The sequence below is a fragment of the Pogona vitticeps genome, chromosome 1 (assembly GCF_051106095.1).
Source record: "Pogona vitticeps strain Pit_001003342236 chromosome 1, PviZW2.1, whole genome shotgun sequence".
Lineage (NCBI taxonomy): Eukaryota > Metazoa > Chordata > Lepidosauria > Squamata > Agamidae > Pogona > Pogona vitticeps.
The window spans coordinates 322982640-323006917 of NC_135783.1; the positions used below are offsets into that span (position 1 = coordinate 322982640).

Consider the following 24278-nt stretch of genomic DNA (forward strand, 5'->3'; position numbering starts at 1 on the left):
ATTACATGTATTATAGATTTTTCCTCTTTAGAGAGCTCTCAGAATCTTTTATCCTTCCTTGAGCAAATGTGTTACGGTAATTTTCAACAACTCTTGCTGAGCTTTTGCCAAAGCAGTATGATGGCCAGTTATGCATTAAAAAACAACAAAAACAAAACAAACAAACTAGAGAGCAAGAGAAGGTAGAGGCTAGTGTACATCTATGATGTAGAAATGTAAGCTGGAAACTATTTCTATAATTTAAGTATTAGGAAAGGAAACAAATATCTCACTAAACTTGGGAACATATTGGTTCATCTTCAAAAAGCAAAAAGCCCTGCCAGCATATTTATGTGACATTTTGGCTTGGAGGAGGGGGTGTCACCCTCCAGGAGTGGCTATTCTTCTCTTGAACAAGGAGGAACACCTTATATGAGGCTGGGGTGTGGACTTTGGCTTTATTTTTTGAAAAAGGGAAGTAAATTTCCACACTTTAACTCTTGGAAATGTGTGTATGTGCACGTGCACACACACACACACACACACATAAACACATAGTCCGGGAAGAGATGCAGCCCCCAAAGAGTTCAGCAGTGTCAAAACTGGCTCACACATCTTGCCCACCCCTGCTGTAAAGTGGCATGAGCCACAGCAACTCTCCTTTCAAAATGTCTGCCTTTGGTTTCAGGTTTGTTCCTCATGCTAAATAGCTTGTGCCATGGCAGTAATCGGCATCTTTGCAGAACCCATCTCCAGGACTGAGGCATGAATGTTATGTGAGTGACAGTAATAGAATGTCTCTCCTCTTGCTCTCTTTTCAACAGCTGATTGGAAATCAATACAGGACTTTAATAATTGGCACCTTTAGTTCTACACCTTTTACCAGTGCAACCATTACCCTGGAAAGAATTTGCTGCAGTAAAACACAATGACTGATATTACCAAAAGTATAGCCTTTGGTTTTGTGATCTGACATTTCTCCTTTTTCCCCTATTTGCTTTACTTTTTGCTTGAGCTGATGTTATGATAAAGACTGAATTTGGGTCTTGGAGGGTCATTGGGCGAAGTTCGCCATACAGTCTGATAAGGAAGAATTGATTATGACATGTTATGGTTAAAAGTTGCTGGCACAAAGAACAGTGCTTCAATATTCAAATATTTCTCTGAATTTTTTCACCTGGTGTTGATGCTGGAGGCATATAGGAAACCTTATCCCAAGTAGAACTCTTAGTGCTGTGCAAAGATCATGAATTCATTCAGAATTCTCTCATTTAACTTTGGAATCCCTGAAGTCCCAAAAGAAAAGGTGTGTGTGAATATTGCTAAATTAATGGGTGAGTCCACTTGGCCACTGCCACAAAATTTAATTTGCTGTCTCGCTTAATGGCATGTTTACAAATGTTTTCAAATATGTAGGAAGGACTCCCTATACCCCAAAGACCCTGTCCAAACCAGTGTGTCCTAGTTGATCCAATGGTTCAAAGGATTTCTATAAAAATGCTGAAACAGATTCTCCCCATATATTATAACTAGTACACAATTAATTATCCATTGTACACTTTTTAAATTGCACTTTGTATATTTTAGACATACAATATGTTTTATGAGTGGCAACCCGACTGTAACAAATAAATGGAACTGAATTGAATTGACTTAATGGTAGATAAAGTGGCACCTTTCCTCTGGCATGGGATTTCTTTCCACTCCCCATTTTTGATGCCATTAAACTGGAGGCATCTGATCAAGAGGAGTAGTCTAGGCAGTGCCACGGGGAGTCGATTCCACCACTGCAGAGAATCTCAGAAATTGGAATCAGATGGCATCTCTGAAGTGAACTGAAAACATGCTTGTGCTACAAAGGAAGGCGCCAAAGAATGAAATGCAGGAATGCCGGTGTATGTGTAATCATCATCATCATCTTAGAACTGCAGAGCTGAAAAATACCTGACAAGGTCATCCAGTACAGCCTCTGTGAAGAAGGCACAGTGAGGAATTGAACTTCCAACCTCTGGCAGTGCAACCAGATACAGTACTTAAACCACTGAGCTATCCAGCAGTTCCTAAATAATAATCTTATTACTGCAGAGCTGGAATAGACCCTATATATCATCAAGTCCATGCATGTCGAGGATTTAACTTTCAGGAAACTTAGCCCTTCCCTGGCTATCTTCCCATTCCTTTCTTTACCAAAATGGCACTTAAGTTGGAATGCAAAGCCATTAGTTCAAGTGTGAGCACTGGCATAAAATTAAACACAATGTCGGCTGTAACCTTGTTCAGCAGCTTGCCTCCATATCGTAGACAAGTGAAAGCTGGAGATGAAATGGATGCTAGTTAACTGTCCTGCATCTCTGTGTTGAATCTCTTCTCTTGATCTCACCCTCGCTTCAATAACAGTCTGTTCTGACAGGCTGAAGTCCTCCTTCATAGCCTAAGGTTTATTTCATCCAGCCACTGTGTTAATTATTTTTGTTGTCTTGCTTTTTCTTTTTATCCCTGATGGTATGCCATGGTAAAGGTCAGCTTTCAGAAATGGGTCTGTCCATGGCTGATAAGGTGTTTGGAGATTGCATTTGAGTCATTAAGCTCTTCCCCTGTAGACATGGCTTCTGCTCTGCTGCAAAGGAAAAGCATAGACAAGCAGAAAGAGAAATGCCTTATTTGCAGGGAAGGCGGGCCAAAAGCATCCGTCTGTCAATGTATGTGTTTCATGTTTCCTCCTCTAAAACTCTTTTCTGTGTGTGGTTGTGTAGAGAGGACAGGCATTATTCCACACCCATTTCATACCTATTTTATTTGAATAGGACAAATGGTATCATGAAAAACAACTTGTTTTTAAGATATTACACAGCAGTTTAAATTGTACATGGAGGCTGTCTTTTGTGTATATTTTCTCTACAGATCTAGAGAGAGGCTAGTTAGTGAAAATGGTCACCCATTAACTTTAACATTAATAACCTAAAATATATAATTAAATTATGTTTAAATTAAACAGATAGCTTTTGAATGGATGTTACCTGTATATAATACTGCTACACTAAAATCCTTAACAGAACGAAGATTTTAAAAATCTTACTTTATTCTCTGTCACTTTGTCACTGTTTTTAGTTTGATGAAAATGAAACAACTCCAAGAATTTTTAAAATGTATCTAAACTACACAATAAAGAAGCATTTCCTTGTTACCCTTTCTCCCTCGCTTAATAATATTGTCTCTTTAGCCTAACCTTTCCTTAGCTTACTTTAAGACTCTTCCTTAGGATGAATGATGCAAATATTGGAAAGGAAGGAGAAATAGTTTTTCTTTTAAGTAGTTTTTCTTTTAAATGTTGTTCATGATGATCCTCTCCTCTAACAAGAGATTTCTTTTCCCTTAATTCTCCCATATCTGAGGAACTTATCTCTGGAAAAACACTGATGCAAAACCCCCAAGTTAAGTTAAACATTATAACTTTGTTGTAACAAACGTGTGCTAATGTAAGGCTGACACTTGGATTGGAGATCTACATTTGTGAACAAGGAACAGATGTTTTCTTCTCATTTTCAACAAATGTTTCCCCCAAATTGCACAGTTTGTATAAGTTAAAATAATATTAAATCAAAATAAATAAATGCATGTTTTTAGAGCAAATATTTTAGAAATGTACATTTGACAGGGAAAAAATATTCATACTAACTCAATGTGGATGTTGGTAACTGATTTTTTTTCCAAAGTTACACTTGTAATTTTTAAAAAATTATCGTTCATAGACAAGAGAAAACAGAGAAAAGAACTAGAATGCATGCCTGAACACATAAGATACAAATGTGAAATAGATACATTTGTAGTCCCCATTCAAGAATGCAAAAAATCATAGCCTCCTTTTACAATTTTGGTCTCAAAGAATTAATCCCAATATAGACAACCTAGGAATGTTGTTTGGTTTGGTAAGGTATGAGCAATCAATAAGGCACGGATAAAAGGAGCAAGTAGTGGGCAACAGTTCTCAAAGGATTCTGTCCAGTTTATCAGCCAGCAATTATTAATATTGATCTATCAAACAAATTCATGTACTTCCCTGATAAATGATTTGTAGGGATGGGGATTTGAGTCGTAAGATTGACTGTCGAGTAGGACTTAAGTTGCATTGGTGACTCAACTAGGCCTTGACTCATGACTGAAAATCCACTTACCCCTCCCTTTTTTTCTGGGGAGAAAAGTTTGTTTTATTAATAGGGACTCAAACTTGGAACTTAGAACTTGGTACCAAAAACATGAACTCAGATTTGGGACTTGGTACCAAAGACTCGGACTTGGACTTGGAGTCAGAACCAAAGACTTGCCAACAACCTTGCCAGTTTGTCACAGTAGTGACTCCATGTCATCCTCAACACAAACAATTTTACCTGTAAAGAGTTCTATAGATAGTTGTTGTGGGTTTTTCGGGCTCTTTGGCCGTGTTCTGAAGGTTGTTCTTCCTAACGTTTCACCAGTCTCTGTGGCCGGTATCTTCAGAGGACTGGAGTAGGCACTCTGTCCTATAGATACTCTGCAGAGGACCTTTGGTGGTTCTTTGCAGATCAGAGGCAAAGGCTGCAATAATCCCTATACTATTCAGATAAGTTCTACTGAATTATATTGTATAAATATGAAGACAGAAGTTTCTCTGTGGCATTCAGTGTCATAGCAAAGCAACTCTAAGCTACATTCAGTATTCAAGCAGCTTCAGTGGGAGTTTTTTTTTCTAACACTTTAATCACTTCCCCAGGAACTTCATTGCTCTTGGCCGATCAGTCTATCAAAATGTACTGTAGTTCTGCCATCTGTAGAGAAGACACCTAAGAGTCAAGTGTGTGAAGTCTTGACATGAATGATTGTTCCAATAATCAACCAAGCTGCTGACAGAAATGCATGGATGTTAGTTTCCTAACAGCATTTGGAATACACACAAACACAAAGAGATCCATCTCTCTCTGAGGCTGATTATTTTACTCAGTTCAGTATTCTTGAAGAGGTCATTGGCCCCATGCATTCTAATTAATCTCTGTAAAGATATTATAAAGGTGACTTCCATCCCTCATAAATAAATACACATCTGTGTGCTTTATTAATGTATCTGGTGCTCATAGGTTAGGCATCCTTCAGTCTCGAAAGACTATGGTGTCGTGCTCTGTAAGGAGGACTTGGAATAGCGTCTAGTGTGGCTGAAGAGGCCAATTCGAGAGTGACAATCTCTTCCACACTGAAGACAAATCCAATCTGTCCCCTGTCCAGCTCCCTGGTTTTGCTGCTTTTGTGACTTCCTCTTTGCCTCGGCCTGCTGGACAAGGGTTTCTTCAAATTGGGAGAGACCGTGATGCACTGCCTGCCTCCAGGCTGAACAGTCAGATGTCAGGGTTTCCCATCTGTTGAAGTCTATTCCTAAGGCCTTCAGATCCCGCTTGCAGATATCCTTGTATCGCAGCTGTGGTCTCCCTCTGGCGCAATTTCCCTGCACTAATTCTCCATACAGGAGATCCTTTGGAATCCGACCATCAGCCATTCTCACGACGTTCCCAAGCCAACGTAGATGTCGCTGTTTCAGTAATGTATACATGCTCACTGTCCTGGGCTGTCTCCAGTATGTGGTTGGTGCTGGGCTTTCCAAACAACCTGCAGCTTGCTGTCTCTCTACAGGAAAAACTACTGCTGAACACTTACAGGTTCACAGAGCCCACAAGTCTTCAGAAGGTACTTCTTCTGGCAGTTTTTCCTTCGGCATCTCTGTCGGGTCAGGGCGGAGCCTAGGTGCCCAGTTGGCCTTCATGGTCACCAGAGGCTCAGTGCTGTTATCAACAGCAGGTTGAAGATTGGTGTGTCTACTCCATGCCTTCATGTCTTAACCATGGCAACTCCTATCCAGAGTTCTAGACCCAATGGTCAGCACATCCTCATCCTCCCCCAGGGTGCAAAATACTTGGTCCAATTTTTCTTTCACCTCTCTCCTATTTCTCTGCCTGTGATTCCATGGCGGGAGATGACGCCTCCCCTCCTCCTCCTTCTTCTTCCCTTAAATCATACTCCCTCCAACTTCACCCGGTCTTTACCCCCTGGCTGAGCTGAGGCTTATCTGTCTCATGCCCCCACTTGGACCCTCCATTTCCTTCTCTGCACCATCCTGGTACACAACTGCCAGAATGTCTATTAGGCCTGCCAAGGGGCACAGGGTGAGGGTGCACAGCACCCTAGGCATGCCTGGAGCATCTCCCTCATAATGAATTACAACAGAAATGGTTAAAAAGACATAGGTTATGAGATGAAAATATGATTTTAAAAGTTATCAGTTAAAATATGTATAACAACCATTTAAAAATACAAAAAAAGATAAAAGTGTATAATTCCTACATTAAGGGGCAGTATATAAATAAGTCAATTAATAAATCGTTCCTCAACAAAAAGTTGATGAAAATAAGGCTTTTTACACAAATAGATCTTTGCCTGCTGACAAAAGGGGCTCAGGGACGGCAAGCAACCTGGGAGTGGTTACAGAATATGGTCTCCCTTACATTCTCATCAGATCTGCCCTTGGAGTTGGCAGGAGCAAGAGGAAGGTTTCCTCTGAAGATCTCAGAACCCAAAGAGGCTAATATTGGAGAGATGTGTTTCTTCAGATAGCATTTTCTTTTGTTTCAATTACAAATGTTCACGAACTAGTGAGAAATAAACTATGCAAAAGGAGCCATAGGACTTTTTCCCATAAAGGATTAGACACATGAAACTAATGGGTACAGACTTTAAAACAGCATCATGAATCATGACAGCAGTAGTACATACATGAGGCTAGACATATTTCATGCTCCTGTAGGCAAGACTATAACATGAACATTCTTTCCCAGCAATCATCAGCATTATGCAGCCACTGTGCCTGACCTATTCCCATAGAGCTGTGGATGTTGTGCCCTCCAGTTCTCGCTCTCATATTAATTTTCTAAAACCAAAGTATTAAGTTCTAAAACCTGATACACAAGTGTCTTCAGGGGCATGACCACATCTCTCTTTTTGTCTGTCTCCTTCAACCTCACCATTCACTCACATCAGTCAAGCATGAGTGAACAACAGCAGGGAAGTGCTACCTAAAAGAGAGGATTGACTGCAGAACAGAAAGGCTGGAGACATGAACTATAGTGTCTCAGGGTGATTTTGATATATGGCAACAGGGAGGATGAAAACACTATCATCCTATGGATCTGTTGCCCCACCAAGTTGTCTTGATCTAGCAAAAGCAGATAGTTTGTGTTGCCAACAGCTTTTTAAATAAAATGACTCACGAGAATTTATACTACCAATCCTGTATAGTTATTGGTGTAAGACAGTTAATATAAAAAACAAACATAAAATCTATTTCCATCACTATAAACTAGCATCATTCAGATTGCTGACCTCATAAACCCTGTTGAGGCCAGTTTATAGTGTCACAAGGTCTAATCATGGGCACTACTCAAAAGCCTTATTTTGGAATACTGTGTTATAGTCAGTTTTCCAGCAGTAAATCAAGTATGTGGCCATCTTAAACCAGAGGCAAGCTAAAAGTGTGATGAACAGGCTTACAAAATCCCTACAACTGGCGTACTTTCAATGGGGAAATTTATTATTTCAAAATGGCTGTATTTATCATGGAGAATACTGACTTCATTGTAAAGCTCGCAAAGTAGTGCCTAATTTTAAACACACAGTTAGCTATGCTCATTTAAAATGGATTACTCATATGTTTCTAATCAGGCAAGGATTGAATCCTTTGTTGCAGTGGGTCAGCATCTTGTAGTATTTTAACCAGTTCATTTCCTCATCAAAACAGTGATAGTAGATGTCTGTGAGAGCACACACACCTGGCTTCTAGCTGTGTATGTGTTTTTGTATATAGAGATATACCTGGTACCTATAGTTCAGTGAGTTGAAGCACCTTGCTGCAGAGCTGGGGGCCAGGAGATCATATCTCTACTCTGCTTCCTGGGATGGGTCCAGCTGAGATCCCCTAGAGCAGTGGTGTCGAACTGTGGCCCTCCAGATGTTATTGGCCTTCAACTCCCAGAAATCCTGGTCAGCAGAGGTGGTGGTGAAGGCTTCTGGGAGTTGAAGTCCAAGAACATCTGGAGGGCCACAGTTCGACACCACTGCCCTAGAGCATGTGTGGCTGATGAGATTACATTCCCTTCCATGGTTTGTCCTTGGGCAAAATGTATTATCCCGAAATGAGGGACTGATAAGTCACTTTCTTATACTTTATTCATAGAAAACCACAGAAGAATTGCCATGTTAGAATTAACTTGATGGCATGTAATTATTATCGTAACTCGAGGTGCATATAATAATTATATGTGACCATTTAATATCTAAATATGAACATGAATGTTGCAGCATATAATGATGCTGTGATGAATAATAAATTAAGGCTTTGATACGCCTTCCAGGAAAAAAGGCTGTTTTGTTTTGTTACTGCTAAGGTGGCTAGCTGTAGTTAGAAGCTCTAGGCTTCCATTGGGTTTTGTAGGAAAATAAGCATTTTATGTTACTTCCTAAGAGCTTGTGCCTTTTCTTATTTCCTAGAGAACCCCAGTGAAGTTCTAATGTGGCCATAACATATACAGTACCATAAAATATATAATTTCTGAGACTTTTAAGTAAGGATTTATTGGTTGAAATCCAGTTGATGTTACTATACCATGTGATACTATTATGTGCCATCAATCCACTTCTGATTTATGCCAAGTCTTACATGATTTTTGAGTTATTTGAGATTTTAAAGGAGTGGCTTATGAATGCATGCTCCCCCGTCCCGAGTTTCCATGTCTGAGAAAAGATTTGAATCCAAGTCTCCTGTCTGCTAGTCCAGCACATTGTCTGCTAAACCACTGGTTCTTAACCTTTGTTACTCAGGTGTTTTTGGACAGCAACTCCCAGAAGCCTTCACCATCAGCTGTGCTGGCTGAGGTTTCTGGGAGTTGCATTTCAAAAACACCTGAGTAACAAAGGTTAAGAACCACTGTGCTAAACCACGCTGGTTCTCCCCTTGCAATATAGTAAACAATATATTACTGGCAACTGGAGCTTAGCTTCTACAAATAGAAGAGTTGCTTTTTTTTTACCGCTACTAGAAAATATTTTTATTATATTAAGTTTTTTTATTCCCTCTTATGAGTTAAAAGGAAGTATGTAAAATTTATTTGCAGGCTGATGACCTTTGGAGAAGTATTAAAAATGCTAGACTAGTAACATAAAGGAATAATTCATATATCTATTCTATTTATGACATTTCACTCTGCTACCTGGTTTATAATATTAAAAAGATCTGGGAGCATAATGCACCTTCCCCATTTCATAGAAGAGACCCTTAGGTCTACCCTCCTCCTCTCATAATCAAGATAGATAAAAAATGACAGGTTTCTAGATCACATGGTAGAAGTAATTCACAGTGAATACTGTATTTGAGGAATGTATATAAATGAGCCTAAAGGAATTTCTCTTCCTCTACCTCTACCACTATACAGTACATATACATACTGTATATGACACATGGCTATACAATAAATAATGCATCTGATATCTTTATTTAGGAGATGCATGCCATACAAAGAGAGAAGTACAATCCCATTTCAAGTTTCATCAAGGGCTCTAAGTATCTCTCAGATATGTTTAAACGCACACATGTGTGCATACACCACAAGCATAATAATTTTGCATACAAACCTTACCTCTAAGCCTTCCTCCAATCAGTGCTCTCCAGTTCTTTTGGATCACAGTTCCCATAACTCCCTGTTATGATGGCTAGCTGTGCCGGCTGGAATGATGGAAGTTGTAATCTAAAACATATGGAGAAAGCTTCTCTTGTGTGTTCAATTCTGTTCATTAGTTGGAATATACTGTCCAAGATACAACCCTCTGGATTGTATATATTAATCGTTGGATACAGGAGCAACATATAAAATGTTCTACTTTGAACTAGATCAGATTATAGCATTGGAAGAGATTAGATGACATAATTCCTTCCAAATTCAGAATTGTATGGAAATACGTTTTCTATCATGAAGAAAAAGTAAATGCCATTTCTGCATTACCTTGATCACTTTTCTTTTCTGATCCTTGTTTGGAAGATCTATGGGTTCTTTTTTCCTTTATATTAAACAATAAAGAGAACAGCACTGACAAATAGATCTCCTGTTACCATGAGCTCTTGCTTCCACAATGTGCACTTTGATAGCTTGTTAAATCTGAAATTGGCTCAAGAACAAGTTTACTAAGTGACTGTTGATAACTCTTTAGAATCACCACAGAAAATAAATAGAGCATTAGAGACAGATTATCAGTGTGATGTATGAAAATCAATTGTGATTCCATCCTTTAAGTATAGAACATTATTCCCACTGTTTCTTGGCCCGGAGGGAACATTTTGGGAACCGGACAGCTAGCGGCTGTGCTGCTTGTCCTTTTCTTCTCTAGCAGCAGCATAACATGGTGACGATGAGAGGTGAGGGAATGGCATATTTGCCATCTCTGGTGATCACTCACCTTAAGTGAACACTTACTGCTCCCTAGCTATTCCTGTGGCTGAGCCATTCTTTTAAAATTCATTTAAAAATTATTATTCTGCCAATGCACTTTAATTCCATTTCAGATGTGCACATCTAGGCTGGTTAAGTCAAGTTCTTCCCAAGTATTGAGCCTACATACTCTGTCTTGAACCACTCTTTCCTTTTTAGCACATCATGATAACATGATGATAGCTTTGTACATTAATATCCTGCAGGAGGTCCTCCACAGACAACCAATTGGCTACCATGTGATATATTCTCCTTTACACATCTGGCTGCCATCACTCTCATAGGCACATTGTAGGCTTCTCCCAGGCTGTGAAACTCCCTCCCAAAGAAGATGACACTGGTCCATTCCCTGACATTCTTCTAGAGGCTGGCAAAACCCCTTATTTTCTGGTGGACTTTTAGCAATCAATCGGCTACTCAGGAAGAGGATTTGTGATGCATTTTTGGGTGGATGGGGAAGTGATGCTTTCAAATTGCTTTTCAATTTGTTTGTTTCAATATTATTCCTTGCTTGTGTCTTATTAATAGCCTTGTTATATGCTGTTATGCGTGTTTTAAATGTAAACTGACTTATCTGTATCTGTTTTAATTTTGGTTTGAGTTGTCTTGGGTCCAAATTCTTTGAAAAAACGAATAAATGGATAATAGACTAGCAGCTGTTAGAGCATAGTCCTTTAAGTATTCACTAGAAAGTAAGTAATGTTGCATTCAGCAGAGCTGGCTACCTTACAGATGTATAGAGAACTGTGACTGCTTTTATGGCAGATGCATTTTATGTTTACCGAGTTATACCGAGTTATAATAACCCTCTGATATTTCAGTTCATAACCTAGCTTTCCTTTAATCAGCTGCAGAGAATAACTCACTTAAATTCCTGAACATGGCTGAAGTTATGAGTCCTATTAACATAACTTACACTAAGCTCACACTCACTTTACCCTCATTGCAGCTCTTTAAATATATATTAAATGCTTCACAAACCTTTGGTTGTGGGGAAATGGTTCAGTCATAATGACTATTTGGCATATGACCTCAGAGTTTAGCTATTTTATCAGAAGTACCTGCAGATATATAGAGCGTGTGTTTGAGTTAATTGTAACACATTTCCTTCTTTTGCACCAGAAGCAACTAGACCAGAAAAACTGCATTAGCAGAATAAAGACAGAGAGAGCCGTTGAACTCTTGTGTCTCACCTCTTCAGAAAAGTGATTTTCTCAGTGGCTCTTCTAGGCCAGAGAGCTGTAAGCTAATATGTGCCAGTGTCCAGTGTTTTCTGAGAAAACAGTTGAACAGGGATGCTTTAAGTGAATATTCTTCTTTCTATTATGATCATAGCAAATTGTTAGTTCTAGCTAGAATAGATCCATTTACTTTAGAGGTCTGAACAAACTGGCATTTGTTCAATGGGTCATACTAATTCTGAACAATAATTCAATTTAGATCTAAGATTCCTTGTTAAAAAAAATTGTTAACAGTAAACAAGATTTTTTGGAAGTCAAGAGTGTCCACCTGTAAGTTATGGAAGATGGATTGTTTTACTGAGTGATGCGTATGTAAGCACTAATCACTTCTAACAATGATGAGACCAGTTCAGAGAATGTTGTGTTTAATGGATTATCTATGATAGGATAGGGCTGTGTGGTTTTACAAATAATTATCAAGCAAAATCAAAGACAGCATAGACAAACTCTTAAAAGTCTTTCAGAGAGCAGTGCCCAAGTTCAACTGCTTTGAACTGCTTACTAAGTCATTTGCAGGCTTCAGGGTAGGAAAAAACGGGGGGGGGGAAGGGTCAACATAGTTATTTAGTGCTTACTGAACTCAGATGGACTTAAGTTGTAACTAACTAGTCTAGATCAAGCCCATGGCATTGAGCTGAGTGGGTACTGCTGTGCAAGATTTATTACAACTGGGTGTATCTCTTGCCCTATATGTCTGGTCCCAAACATGGTCCTGGGCTACTGGCAGAAAGTATGTTTCCCATCATTTGAACTGGCGTCCCTCCTCCATGCAATCTTACTCTATAATGTAACATGGACATCTTTAGCTTTATGCTGCTTTACTAATGAGTGAAAACCACGGAGAAATCCGTCAGGATAATTATTAGTTATTAGTCAAACTGAAAAAACCCTAGTGGCTAAAGAGCAATTTGTCAAAAGCAGTTAATTAGTCACATTAAGTTATCTGTCAGAGGATTCTGTAGACAATGCCAACTTCACAGTAAAACTAGCCCTGATAAATCTTCCTCCCTTACCATACAGTGTTTGATGGTTAAGTGAAGAACTAATATCCCTGAAGGAGACTGTGCATGGGAAAGGAGCTAAGATACAGTATATGCTAGTTTCATCTGTTGATTTTTGGAGGTCTGGGTTAATTTGTATGTTAACTTTCTGATAAGTTTGCCAAAGTACAGTAGTTTAGTTGAATGTTCCTCCCTTGTCCATTTGTTCACTGGTCATTCATTCTCTCAAATATACAGTATAGTAAACACTAAGCAAAAGATTTTGTAGAATACATTGTGAACAATGTGACTGGAGGCTCATTGTGGTGTGTCTGCATGTTTTATCACATAGGTGGAAGATTGGAAATCATTTAAGATAGCCAGAGCTGTAACTACGTTTTGATGCCTAGAGGTTTACTGCTCTGTTGGTTAAGCTTAGGCCACAAGAGAGTGACGTATATGGAAAAAAGATGGACAAATGGGAAGGAATACCTGGGTGTGAGTACACAGTGACCATACAGGTCCTGCACTGAATCAGCTGTTTTGTGTTTCCTTCTACCTGGAAAGACGGGTCTGGTGGCAATATTCGTGTTTGGGATGGGTAGGTTTGCATCCATCCAGCAGTCAAGATCAATGGGCCAGTTCAGACACCATCTGGCAGCCAATTTTTATTCTCACTACATTTCAGCATCTTGGGTCAAAGTCCCACTTGCCTCAGCCTAGTTGCAAGTTTGATTGTGCCTACCCCATAATTTCTCCTTCCCAAAGTTTGTATTACCTCTGGTGATGTACCTTGCAACATATCATTTGAGGAGTAACAAGGCATAATGAAGTTTTTTTTTTTAAAAAAAAATGGAAGTAAAATAAAATAGTGTAATAACTGGTAAGGGAATGAATTCCTTTTTAGTGTGACAGATGCTTACTCAATATGCCTGAAATATTGCTGGGGAACTCTTTTAGGAGGAGTTTTGTCAATTTTGTTTTGTTTTTTTAAAGTGTTCTAAAAGCATTAACAGTAGTGCTAAAGTATCTGAAAAATAAACTGTAAATAATATGTATAACTAAAATAAAAACAGAAAGTACTGTGCTACCCTAAAGACTAACAGATTTACTTCAGTGTGAACTTGCAGTTCCATTCCTGAGACATATCTGTGTCTGATTGTGGAAGGGGATTATAACCCACAAAAACTCACCCTGACATGTGTTAGTCTAAGATTCCACAGTACTTCATTCTTGTTGTTATACATGCTGAAACTGGTTAATGCGTCTACCTCTTTGAAACTGTTAGTAACATGATACTAAAGCAGCACATTTAAATAATGTTAAGTCTTACTGTTTAAAAATTAATAACTAATAATGTGTAAACAAAATGTTTCAAGGTTTGGTCCATTCCTGAAATATTCATCTGCTTTGAAGCTCCTTCTTGAAGTCTTCCATGATCCTTGTATTTCTTGAAAGCCTTTTGGAGGCCTTCAAAACACAGTCAGTTTGGGAATCTGGCTGTACAGTGTAAAAATCAGAGATTTTCAGCGATTTTTGTATTAGAGAAAGAGAGAGACACAGAGAAAGAGAGACACAGAGAGAAAAATTAGACGTGGTAATGAATCAGAAAAATAGTGATTCATTTTGATTCGTGGTTCAGCAAGGTCAGCAAATTATGAATTTATGGATTCTGTTGGTTCTCCTTGACATCTCGGTGGCTTTCGATACCGTCGACCACGGTATCCTCCTGGGGAGGCTCTCCGAGTTGGGAATTGGTGGCCATGCACTTGCATGGCTCTGATCCTTCCTCGGGGACCGTCCTCAGAGAGTACAGCTTGGGGCAAGGTTATCGGCCCCATGGACCCTCAGTTGTGGGGTTCTGCAGGGCTCGATCGTCTCCCCAATGCTGTTTAATAGCTATATGAGGCTGCTGGGTGGGGTCATCAGGGGGTGTGAGGCATCGTGTCATCAATATGCTGATGACACCCAGCTCTACATCTCCTTTCCACCAATTGCAGGATATGCTGTTCTGTGCCTCCAGCACTGCCTGGGGACTGTACTGCAATGGATGCAGGAAAATGGGCTGGGGCTGAACCAGGACAAGACAAAGGTCCTGAGGATGGGTGCCCCCACTGTTGGCAGTTTGGGTAACTCTCTCTCGTTTGGGGGGGTGACCCTTACCGCAAAGAGTGGGGTTCGCACCATGGAAACTCAGGTGGCGTTGGTGGTCCGTACCGCCTTTTTCCATCTTTGGTGGATAGCCCGGTTGCGACCCTATCTCGACACAGGGGCACTCTCTACCTTGGTACATGTGCTCATAATCTCAAGATTAGACCATTGCAATGTGCTCTATGTGGGGCTACCTTTGAGGTGGATGTGGAAACTCCAAGTGGTGCAGAATGCGGCGGCCAAACTCCTTAGTGGAATGAGAAAATACCATCATATTTCTCCTATTCTGGCCACATTGCACTGGCTGCCCATTTGGTTCTGCATTGACTTCAAAGTCTTAATGCTTACATATAAAGCCCTAAATGGTTTAGGGCCTCTATACTTGGCGGAACGCCTACTCCCACCAAGATCTACCTGTATCAGCCAAGCGAGTCAGGAGGTGAGGCTGAGGAGCTTGACGCCGAGGGAGGCCCAGAAGGAAAAAACAAGAAACCGGGCCTTCTCGGCGGTAGCTCCTCGCCTCTGGAACAACCTTCCTCCAGAGATCCATGTGGCTCCTTCGCTGGATATCTTTAAAAACCAATTAAAAACCTAGATGTTTACACAGGCCTTCCCTCCAGTTAATATTTGATCTTCTCTTCTTTGTTTACTTTTTGTTTTCCCTTTTTCATCTTGAAGAATTTGTTATTTGATGTAATAATTTCTTTTTTGTTATATTTACATGTTGTTTTATGTATTTGGAAACCACCTAGAGTGGTCGCAAGACCAGATAGGTGGGATATAAAATAAATAAATAAAAATGCCCCATACAGCACTAGAGACACTAAAATCATAGAGAAACTTCCACTAACTCTCCTTTACAATCTTGCCACATTTGTTGAAGACTGGGTTTCATACAATTAAGTTTACACCCACAAAGTGGGTCCCCCAGGAAAGTGTCCTTTAGCAGCTAACTAGGGGAAATCCAATCTTCACCAAACATGGAGGGATTGTAGAGGAAGCTTCCCACCTTTCTTTTTTTGGTGTCTTTGGGTGCCTGGGGGTGGCCATTTCATAGCCAAAACAAATTGAAAAATCAAAAATTGCAAAAAAAATCATTGACTTGTATTTGTTGGAGGCATTGATTTGTAAAAATAAAAACTGACAAATCAGTGAGTTTTGAACAAATTTAAACAAATTCATATTTTCATTCATGTTCATCTCTAGTAAGAATGTTTTTAACCCTTTGCTATTGCCACTTCTGCCACATTCACAAGCAAAATCCAACACAGAGTGCTTATCAACAGACTCAGAAAGTTTCCTCACCTTGCTCTAGTGGTCACAAAAAAACTCCCCTCCCTTGGTCTAATGGGCAACTGTGGTCTTCCCGATGTCTTAGCCTACAATCTCCATCAGCCCTAACCCTACCAGTGCTGGAGGGTTGATACTTGCAGTTCAAGAATATATTGAGGAGTACAGCAATCCATCCCCGGTCTATCGTCACATTCCTTGTGTTTGTAAGAAGTCCAAGATTTACTTCTTAGGCTAGGACTTGACACTGGTGGGGAGATGAACCATACACTTAGAAAAAACTTTAGGTAGTGATTGTATACATGTTTCATGTTTTTGTCCTTTACCTTCTTCTAATTGCCTTTGGCCCTTATCTGCCTTAACCAATGCCAGCCCCTCTTCAGTTTATGGATTGGACTGGATAGCATGCATCCCACTGGGGCATTTTTGAGGCTCAACAAACTCATTTAAAAAGAAGGACTCCAAAATGTCCTGTTTCTGCTCCTGGTTTTTGGACTGGACCTTGGGGGATTCTAAGGCCCTTCTTAATCCCTATAAGAAAACACAAAGAGAAGTGTCTGTGTAGCCATTTCTGGACTTTGTGTGGTCTGCAGAGAGGACTGGGGGCAAAAACATTCCCCTTCCCAAGGCCTGGCAAGGCTACCCATCTCTCTCACTGATGGGTAAGGGGTCTGACTTGGCTAAAGGCACTTTCCTGCATATTTGAAATGGGCATTTCATGCAGACCTTTGTCTTTACAGTGTTGGACGGTCAACAGATGTGTTGGTTAAGGCAACCAAGAATTATACTGGAAGAGTTATGAAAGAGTTCAAGAACTAAATGGGGCAGGCTTGATCAGATCTCTGCATCTTTCTTTTTGTCTTTCTGCAGCAAGAGACGAGAACGTGGCCACCTTCCGTGGTTCTGAATACCTTTGCTATGACCTCTCCCAGAATCCCATTCAAAGCAGCAGCGATGAGATCACCCTCTCCTTCAAGACGTGGCAGCGCAACGGGCTTATCCTGCACACGGGCAAGTCGGCCGATTATGTCAACCTGGCTCTGAAAGATGGCGCAGTCTCGCTGATCATTAACCTGGGGTCCGGAGCCTTTGAAGCCATTGTGGAGCCAGTCAGTGGCAAATTTAATGACAACCAGTGGCACGACGTTAAAGTGACACGCAACCTGCGGCAGGTAATGGGGAAAGAGCAAGAATGCTGGGATGGCTCCTTTCTAGTCAATCAAAGTTGGGGTAGAAGGCAAGTTACAAGGCAGCTGTCAGACACAGAGGAACCTGGGGTGGCAGTGCTGAAACAATTTCCCCTAACCTTGCACAATAACTGGAAGGAAAACAAGTGCACATTAATTTACTACGATGTAGCTTCATTGCAATATCTTAATTTCTACTTAATAATTTTCTGTATTTTTCCCCTTCCCTGATTTGATTTAACAATACAATTTTGTATCTTAACTTTACTTTCATCTCCTTTTCCTTTGCTCTTTCCCCTCCCTTTCTTTCTTTTTATTATTTCTTTAATTACATTTCAATCTTATCAGTAATATTCTTGTTGCATTTAATTACAGTAGGAATGGAGACTATTTTCTGCCGCTGCTTTATCCGCTCCCTTTTTTTCTCCTTTATGTCCTGTTAATTGATTTAACCATTTCCATGATGTCATTACTCTAATTCTGTAAGGGGCCCCATCTACTTGGATGTTCTCTCCTGCAAACCATTAGCAATGAATGTCTCCTGAGCAAGAGTATTTTGAACAAGGTTTGTGCGGGAGATATTTTATTGGATCGGGCCGATAGTAGTCTTTACTCCTGCCTTTTTTTCCTCTTTTTTTCTTTTGTGTGTGAGTTACTTTGATCTTATGCTCCTGACATTTAACTGGCCGTACTTTTTCCAGATCTCCTTATTTCTTTGCTTTGGTTTTCGTTACGAATCTACACTGCTGCTGCTTTTGTCTCTGTCCACTTTGCCCTGTGAGGACTTCAGAAAAGAAACAACCCACTAAGCAAGGTTACCTTAGAAGAGCTCCCTCTCCCCTCCTAATATTTTAATTTTGCCATCTTGTAGTTCCGACTTCTTTAGGCACAGTTTCATAAGGTGATGACGCTCACTTACGCACCAGACTTAAAATATTGAAGCCAATCTCTCTCTCCCTCTCCTCATAAAATATAAATATGAACTTTTAATAGGTAAGATAAATTTAAATAACCTTGCTTCTGAAAGCTGGTGAAATATATCAAGCCACTTGGGTCCATCTGCAGCATGACTAATGAGCTTTATATTGTGTGTGTAAACTGTTTGGGAGTCTTATTGATTGGTAAATGCTGTGTAAATAGCCTGTAAGCTGAGATTCTTTTAAATTAATACTTCAAAGTTCTGGTTTTTTTTAAATTACAGGCTTTCCAACCCATTCCTGTAGATGTAAGCAAAATATAGCTATTTATTTTGTTTGCTCATATGAATGTTAACACCAATCACTGTATGCAACTTTGCAAGCTGGAAAAAAACCTGCCTTTGGGGAATGTTGTACTATTAGAAAATAATAATCCTCATGCCTAAGGATGTTAACTAATCACAGTTGAGGGCCAGGAAAATCTTTTTTCCCTGTGGGCATTTCCTTGTATAATTACGTTCATCTTCAAGAGCTTCCCTGTATCAGTGGTCCTTAAACAAAATCAGCAATTGAGTTTCCCCTGAAACATTACACTTGTAGGTTCTAGGATGGTTCACTTTTTAAAATAATAACTGTAAAATCTATTTATAGTTCTTGATATATACTTAGAATGATCTAAGTAAATTGCATATGACATATGTTTCTGGATAAGGAGTCAATAATGCTCGTTTACTTTTCTCAATGTAGTGCATAAAGAGCAGTATTCTCTTTCTAAAAGAAAAAAAACCCTGCAAATGCATAACATAACCAAAAAAATATAAATGTCTATGAAACCTCCCTTTTTTGAACTACCTTTTTTTAAAAACATAATCAATTGGAAATAGAATATCAAGACTTCAAAGAATGGTTGTTCCGGGTTTTTCAGGCTCTTTGGCCATGTTCTGAAGGTGTTCTTCCTAACGTTTTGCCAGTCTCTGTGGCCGGCATATTCAGTTGCTGTCCTCTGAAGATGCTGGCCACAGAGACTGCCGAAACGTCAGGAAGAACAACCTTCAGAACACGGCCAAAGAGCCCGAAAAACCCACAACAATCATTAGATCCCGGCCGTGAAAGCCTTCGTGAATATACTTCAAAGAATGTTCATAGTGGATGGAAAATGTGACTTGCCCAATAGCTGTGCCAGATCTATTAGAACGAAGATGGGCAAAGTGGCTTGTGGGTGGCGTGACACCGATCACCCATATCTTTGTTACTCTTTAGCTGCCCACATTTCCAGATAAGAAAAAGCCCAATTGAAAGAGTTGCCTTACAGCACTGTCACAAAGACAATGGTACAATGGAAGACAAACCACACACAAGTCAGGTGAGCAAAATAATCCTGAACTTCACCAATGGAAATTTCTCTGAAGTTTTTCCTTTTTTTTTTTAAATAATTCTTTTCCAAGGCAAAGTCTATTCTCTCAAACTGAATCAGAATGGTTGAAATTCTTCTGTCAGAAATGTTTGATGCAGCACTCACAAAAGCAGCTTTAGCTTAAACACAGGAAAAGAAAGAGCTTCCATATGTCTTTTTTCATCCATTCCCCATATTGCTAAGAATTTGAGAGATGCTGAGATTTAAAATGAATTCATTGAGCATGTAAACTAGACGTTTAAACAATCCTGCCTTCTGTTACAGAATCATAGAATTACAGAGCTGGAAGGATTCTGAAGACACATCTGGTCCAAACCCTGATAATGCAGGAAATCCACAAGTAAAACATCCTGAAAAGATGGCAATCAAATGACTGTCAAAGAGCCCACCACCTCCTGAGACAGTCTGTTCCACTGATGATCTGCTCTTTCCATCAGGAAAGTTCTTCACATTGTTTAGTTTGGTCCTCCTTTCTATGTTTTGGACCCCACCCAACTGGAGCAGCAGAAAACAAATTTGCTCTGTTAATTACCCCATCCTCCTTGTCCTTGTAGTATTTAAAGATGGCTGCCATTTCAACTCCCAGTCTTCTGTTGTTCAGGCCAGTTGGTTTCCTTTTTTCCACTGCACTTGATGGCAGGAAATTACAGAAACAACCCTATGTACTTTTGGGAAAAATAGTTATCTTTGTTTTTAGATTTATTACATAAAAACTGTGCTACTTACAACACCAAGATTACTGTGAGAAGATGAAAACACATCTGTGCCATTATGAAGTCCGGCCACTTATTTTCTCCCATATCTGTGGATGACTGGCATTCTTTCCTTTTGGATACACTAACAGCTAAACTGAGTCTGATTTCTGATGATACAGAACTGAGAATCAAGCCAACTCCTACTTGTAGACCCCCCCTCTTTTTTTTCTTGGCCACCATTGGCAAATTCAGAATTGGCTAACAGTTATAGATGAAATTGCTGCACTACGTAGTTATGCTGGAGTCTTGTGGTGGCAGAAATGCTGGCTATCTCTGCAATTTGACCATGACTGGATTCCATTCTGCATCAGCATAAAGCTATATTGTGCAATGCCTCTATAGCTCATTTTGTAATGCTGCTAGCATTATAGTGTAAACCTACTTTGCTGTACCAGGGTGATATCCCCAGTTGGTGCATTCACAAAACCGTCACAGGACAAAAGAGAAATGTTTCAAATTACTGAAGAGCCATCCAAAACATTGTTAAGTTTAATTTTCAGATGACATTTCATTTTGTAGCTTCACTGATGCCTTCTGCCTAATAGGTACAGTTTGTCAGTAAGTTTTTGTTTTACTTCTTTTAACTATATTCTCTCCCAGTTCCCCCAGCACCAAAATTTGACTCATTGATGTGTAGATTCTTAATAACCTTTGCAGCCTTTTCATTAGATTTGTTTATACTAGTCTCCTGCTAGTCCTCTAGTGCTGAAGATTTATGAGAAGGACCTCCTGATTTTTTCACTGCATATAAGAATACAGTACTACTAATCTAGGATCCTGTCTTGCTAATGCAGAATTCTCCCCCATACCAATTTCACCCCCACAATAGATAGATCGATAGACAGACACAAATAATGCATACTGCAATTTTAGCATGCAATGATTTCTTAGATTTCTTGCCCCCAAACAACAGTTGAGACATCCATCTGATATATTATTTTACAGAGGCAGATAGCAAGAAATTCTTCAATATACCTGCCATCCAAAGCAATACAATTTTATCTTAGGGGATTGCTGGCCACCCTGATCTTTTAGCCCTCCTACTTATGATTCATAGACTTCGACAGTTCTTCCTCAAGACTTAGACAGTTCTACCTCAAGTTCTTCTCAGTTTTTCCTTATGATATTGCCGTTCTACCCGGAATAACCATGCGAGACCAGGTATATGGGTAAAACATGGGCCACGCTTTATTGAAGTCCATTCCATTTTCATAAACATTGCCACTCCTTTGGCAAAAGGGGGCTCCTGCTGTAGTGCAGATTCAGGTTAGCTCTTGATTATCATGTGACCATTTAACAGCCAGCCGGCTGCGCTCCGGCCTCAGATATCCCCTTCATCTTTACCATGGGATAACTATCAGCCTCCATGTTCCCAGACCCTCTATCCCTATCTCTGGGCCGACCATGGGTCCGGGTGTGTCCCCAGCACATCCCACCTTCCCAGCACTGAGATCGCCTGATCGGCAGTGTGCGAGTTGAGACGCGCCACCATTTTCTGCCATTAACATATAATCCAAGTTCAAATGCCATTCGAATCCGTACAGACAATACCATGGTTCTGAGGCATTCACAGAGTGCATCCCCATCAACAATACACAGGACAGCAACTGAACATCACATCTCTTACGAGTTGAGTCAATAAAAGTAACTTCTGAGCTCTTATCTTTTTATGTCCTGCTCTAAACCCTTCCAGATGAACCACCAATCAGACACTGAGTTCTCTTGAATGTTCAAGAAGACAAAAGTACTTTCTGCCTGCCTCTTCTCTCACACAGATGAAGTCATCTCCTAATTAGGATGGCAGCAGGGAACCAGGCAATCTGGCCTTTAAGGCTTCCTTCCCAAGAGATAAACTGCAGGTGATACCTTCTCCTTCTTACCAAACAGACATGACTCTTTCAACTCCCAGCCGTTCTCTCAGGCACACACAGAGAAGCCTGAGCTGTCAAGAGGGGATTCCAGGTTCCATATTCCCCAGTTTCTTAACATATTGTAACTGTGCATAAGTGGAATGATGGCATAGCATCCAGCTAAATTCTGCTCACAGTGACAACAGATTATAAAGTTGTGATGGTATTTCCATTAAGTCATGGACAGATGTCAATTTCATTCTTCATGCAGTGGATGGTCCTAATGACCCCATTTCATTCAGATATTCTCATCAGTCCAGTAAATGACTGTCAGCCTCAAAATAGAATTTTAAAATACTACTTCATTTATTCATTTTAAAAAAAAACATTTTCAGAGGAGTTACTTTCTGAAATTTTCTCTCTGCTTCATCGACAGTTTTGGTTAATGGAGTATGTTATTTTTCTGGGAAGGGCCAAGAACCAGTCCTTAATGACAGGAAATGTCCATAGGAAATTTAGTTTTCCTGGCATGCCAGAAACTGCCGTTTAAAATTGAGGGACAGAGGACAAAAATGATTAGTATTATAAATGGAGGTGAACAGTTTTGTTTTGTTTTTCTTTCTCCTTGCTAGACAAAGGCATATACCTAATATTACACACACAACTATATGGCACAGTTTTCAGATCTCAGGTGCTCAGGTGGAAAACCACTACTGCTGCATGAAAGAAGTATCTGACACCATAGGTGGCTTGTGAACAGGGCAGAGAGGCACCCCAACCCCATACATTTTGGAACAAGTCCCCCATCATCTTTATCCATGGGCAGACACTCCTACATCACATAATAGTAATAACTGTGTGTTGTCAAGTCAGTTCCGACTCATGGCTTTCCAGGTAGAAAATTCTCAGAATACTTCTGGGGCCATCCTGGAGCTGAGGGCTTGACCAAAGGCGCATAGGCTGGCTCTTCTCTCAGGAGGCACAGTAGGGAATTGAACTCCCAACCTCTGGTTCTACATCCAGATACCTAATTCACTGAGCTATTTAGCCAGCCTGACATACTGAAAATCAGTACATCAGGAATTTTGTTAGCCCTGTCCTTTCTGTGCAGGGTGATGTGAGTGTGGAAACACACAAGCTTATTATTCTTGCATCTGAGGCCTGAGGCCAGTAGGAATCTCACAGTGTGTTTCTACTCTGCATACAATGGTGTTCAGTTAACCCATTTAGTGTTTGATTTTACTTAAGTCGTTACTGCTCATATCAAAGTTGACCGTTGTCATTTAAATAAAAATATTTTGTCTTAGAAAATTACAAGGCATTTTTAGAGGTAATAGTGGACTTACTGATATATTTCACCAGCACTTTCAGAAAAAGGGTTGGAGAAAAGATTGTTCTGTCTTCATGCCCCAAGATAATATCTAAATAGGCAGAACAGGAAAGCACAGAACTGGGATGTGTTCCACTAACTTCAGAATCTTTGGCAACTTGTTTGCTCCACTGCACCTTTCCTCCATTTATCATATGAAAGTTAAGGAATGTTTCTGAATGCATTTCAGGACGTGGCCAGAGGATACTTGTTCTAAACAAGCCATACTTGTTTAGAACAGCAACAGTATTACTGGAATATGATAATAACATGTGTTTTCCTTTTTTTTTCTCTTTCTGATTATGAAAACACATGGTATTATCATATTCCAGTAATACTGTTGCTGTTCTAAACAAGTATGGCTGGGATTTATATTCAGTTTTTCCACCACATGGTGCTCAAGGTGGTTAACAGCAGTAATAGAAATTAGAATAAAATTAATAAAAGCAGTAAGCTGGAAATAATGGTTGATCTCGTTGGCATTATGGATATACTGTACTGTAGATCCAACTCAAGAAAGGTCCAGAAGCTACTCATCCATGAAGTTAGCTACATTGTTTGACTTCTAGCTGAGAAGCACTAAAAAAGCAAG

General features: G+C 39.9%; 1 protein-coding gene across 2 annotated transcripts in view; it reads left to right on the forward strand.

Annotated features, from left to right (window-relative positions):
* NRXN3 (neurexin 3) overlaps positions 1-24278 on the forward strand; it is a 1709419-nt gene that overhangs the window by 618734 nt on the left and 1066407 nt on the right. For both annotated transcript variants that reach the window (XM_078393277.1, XM_078393271.1), the window contains one exon: positions 17065-17366. In XM_078393277.1, the coding sequence (XP_078249403.1) occupies positions 17065-17366 (302 nt within the window). The remainder of the gene's footprint in view (positions 1-17064; positions 17367-24278) is intronic.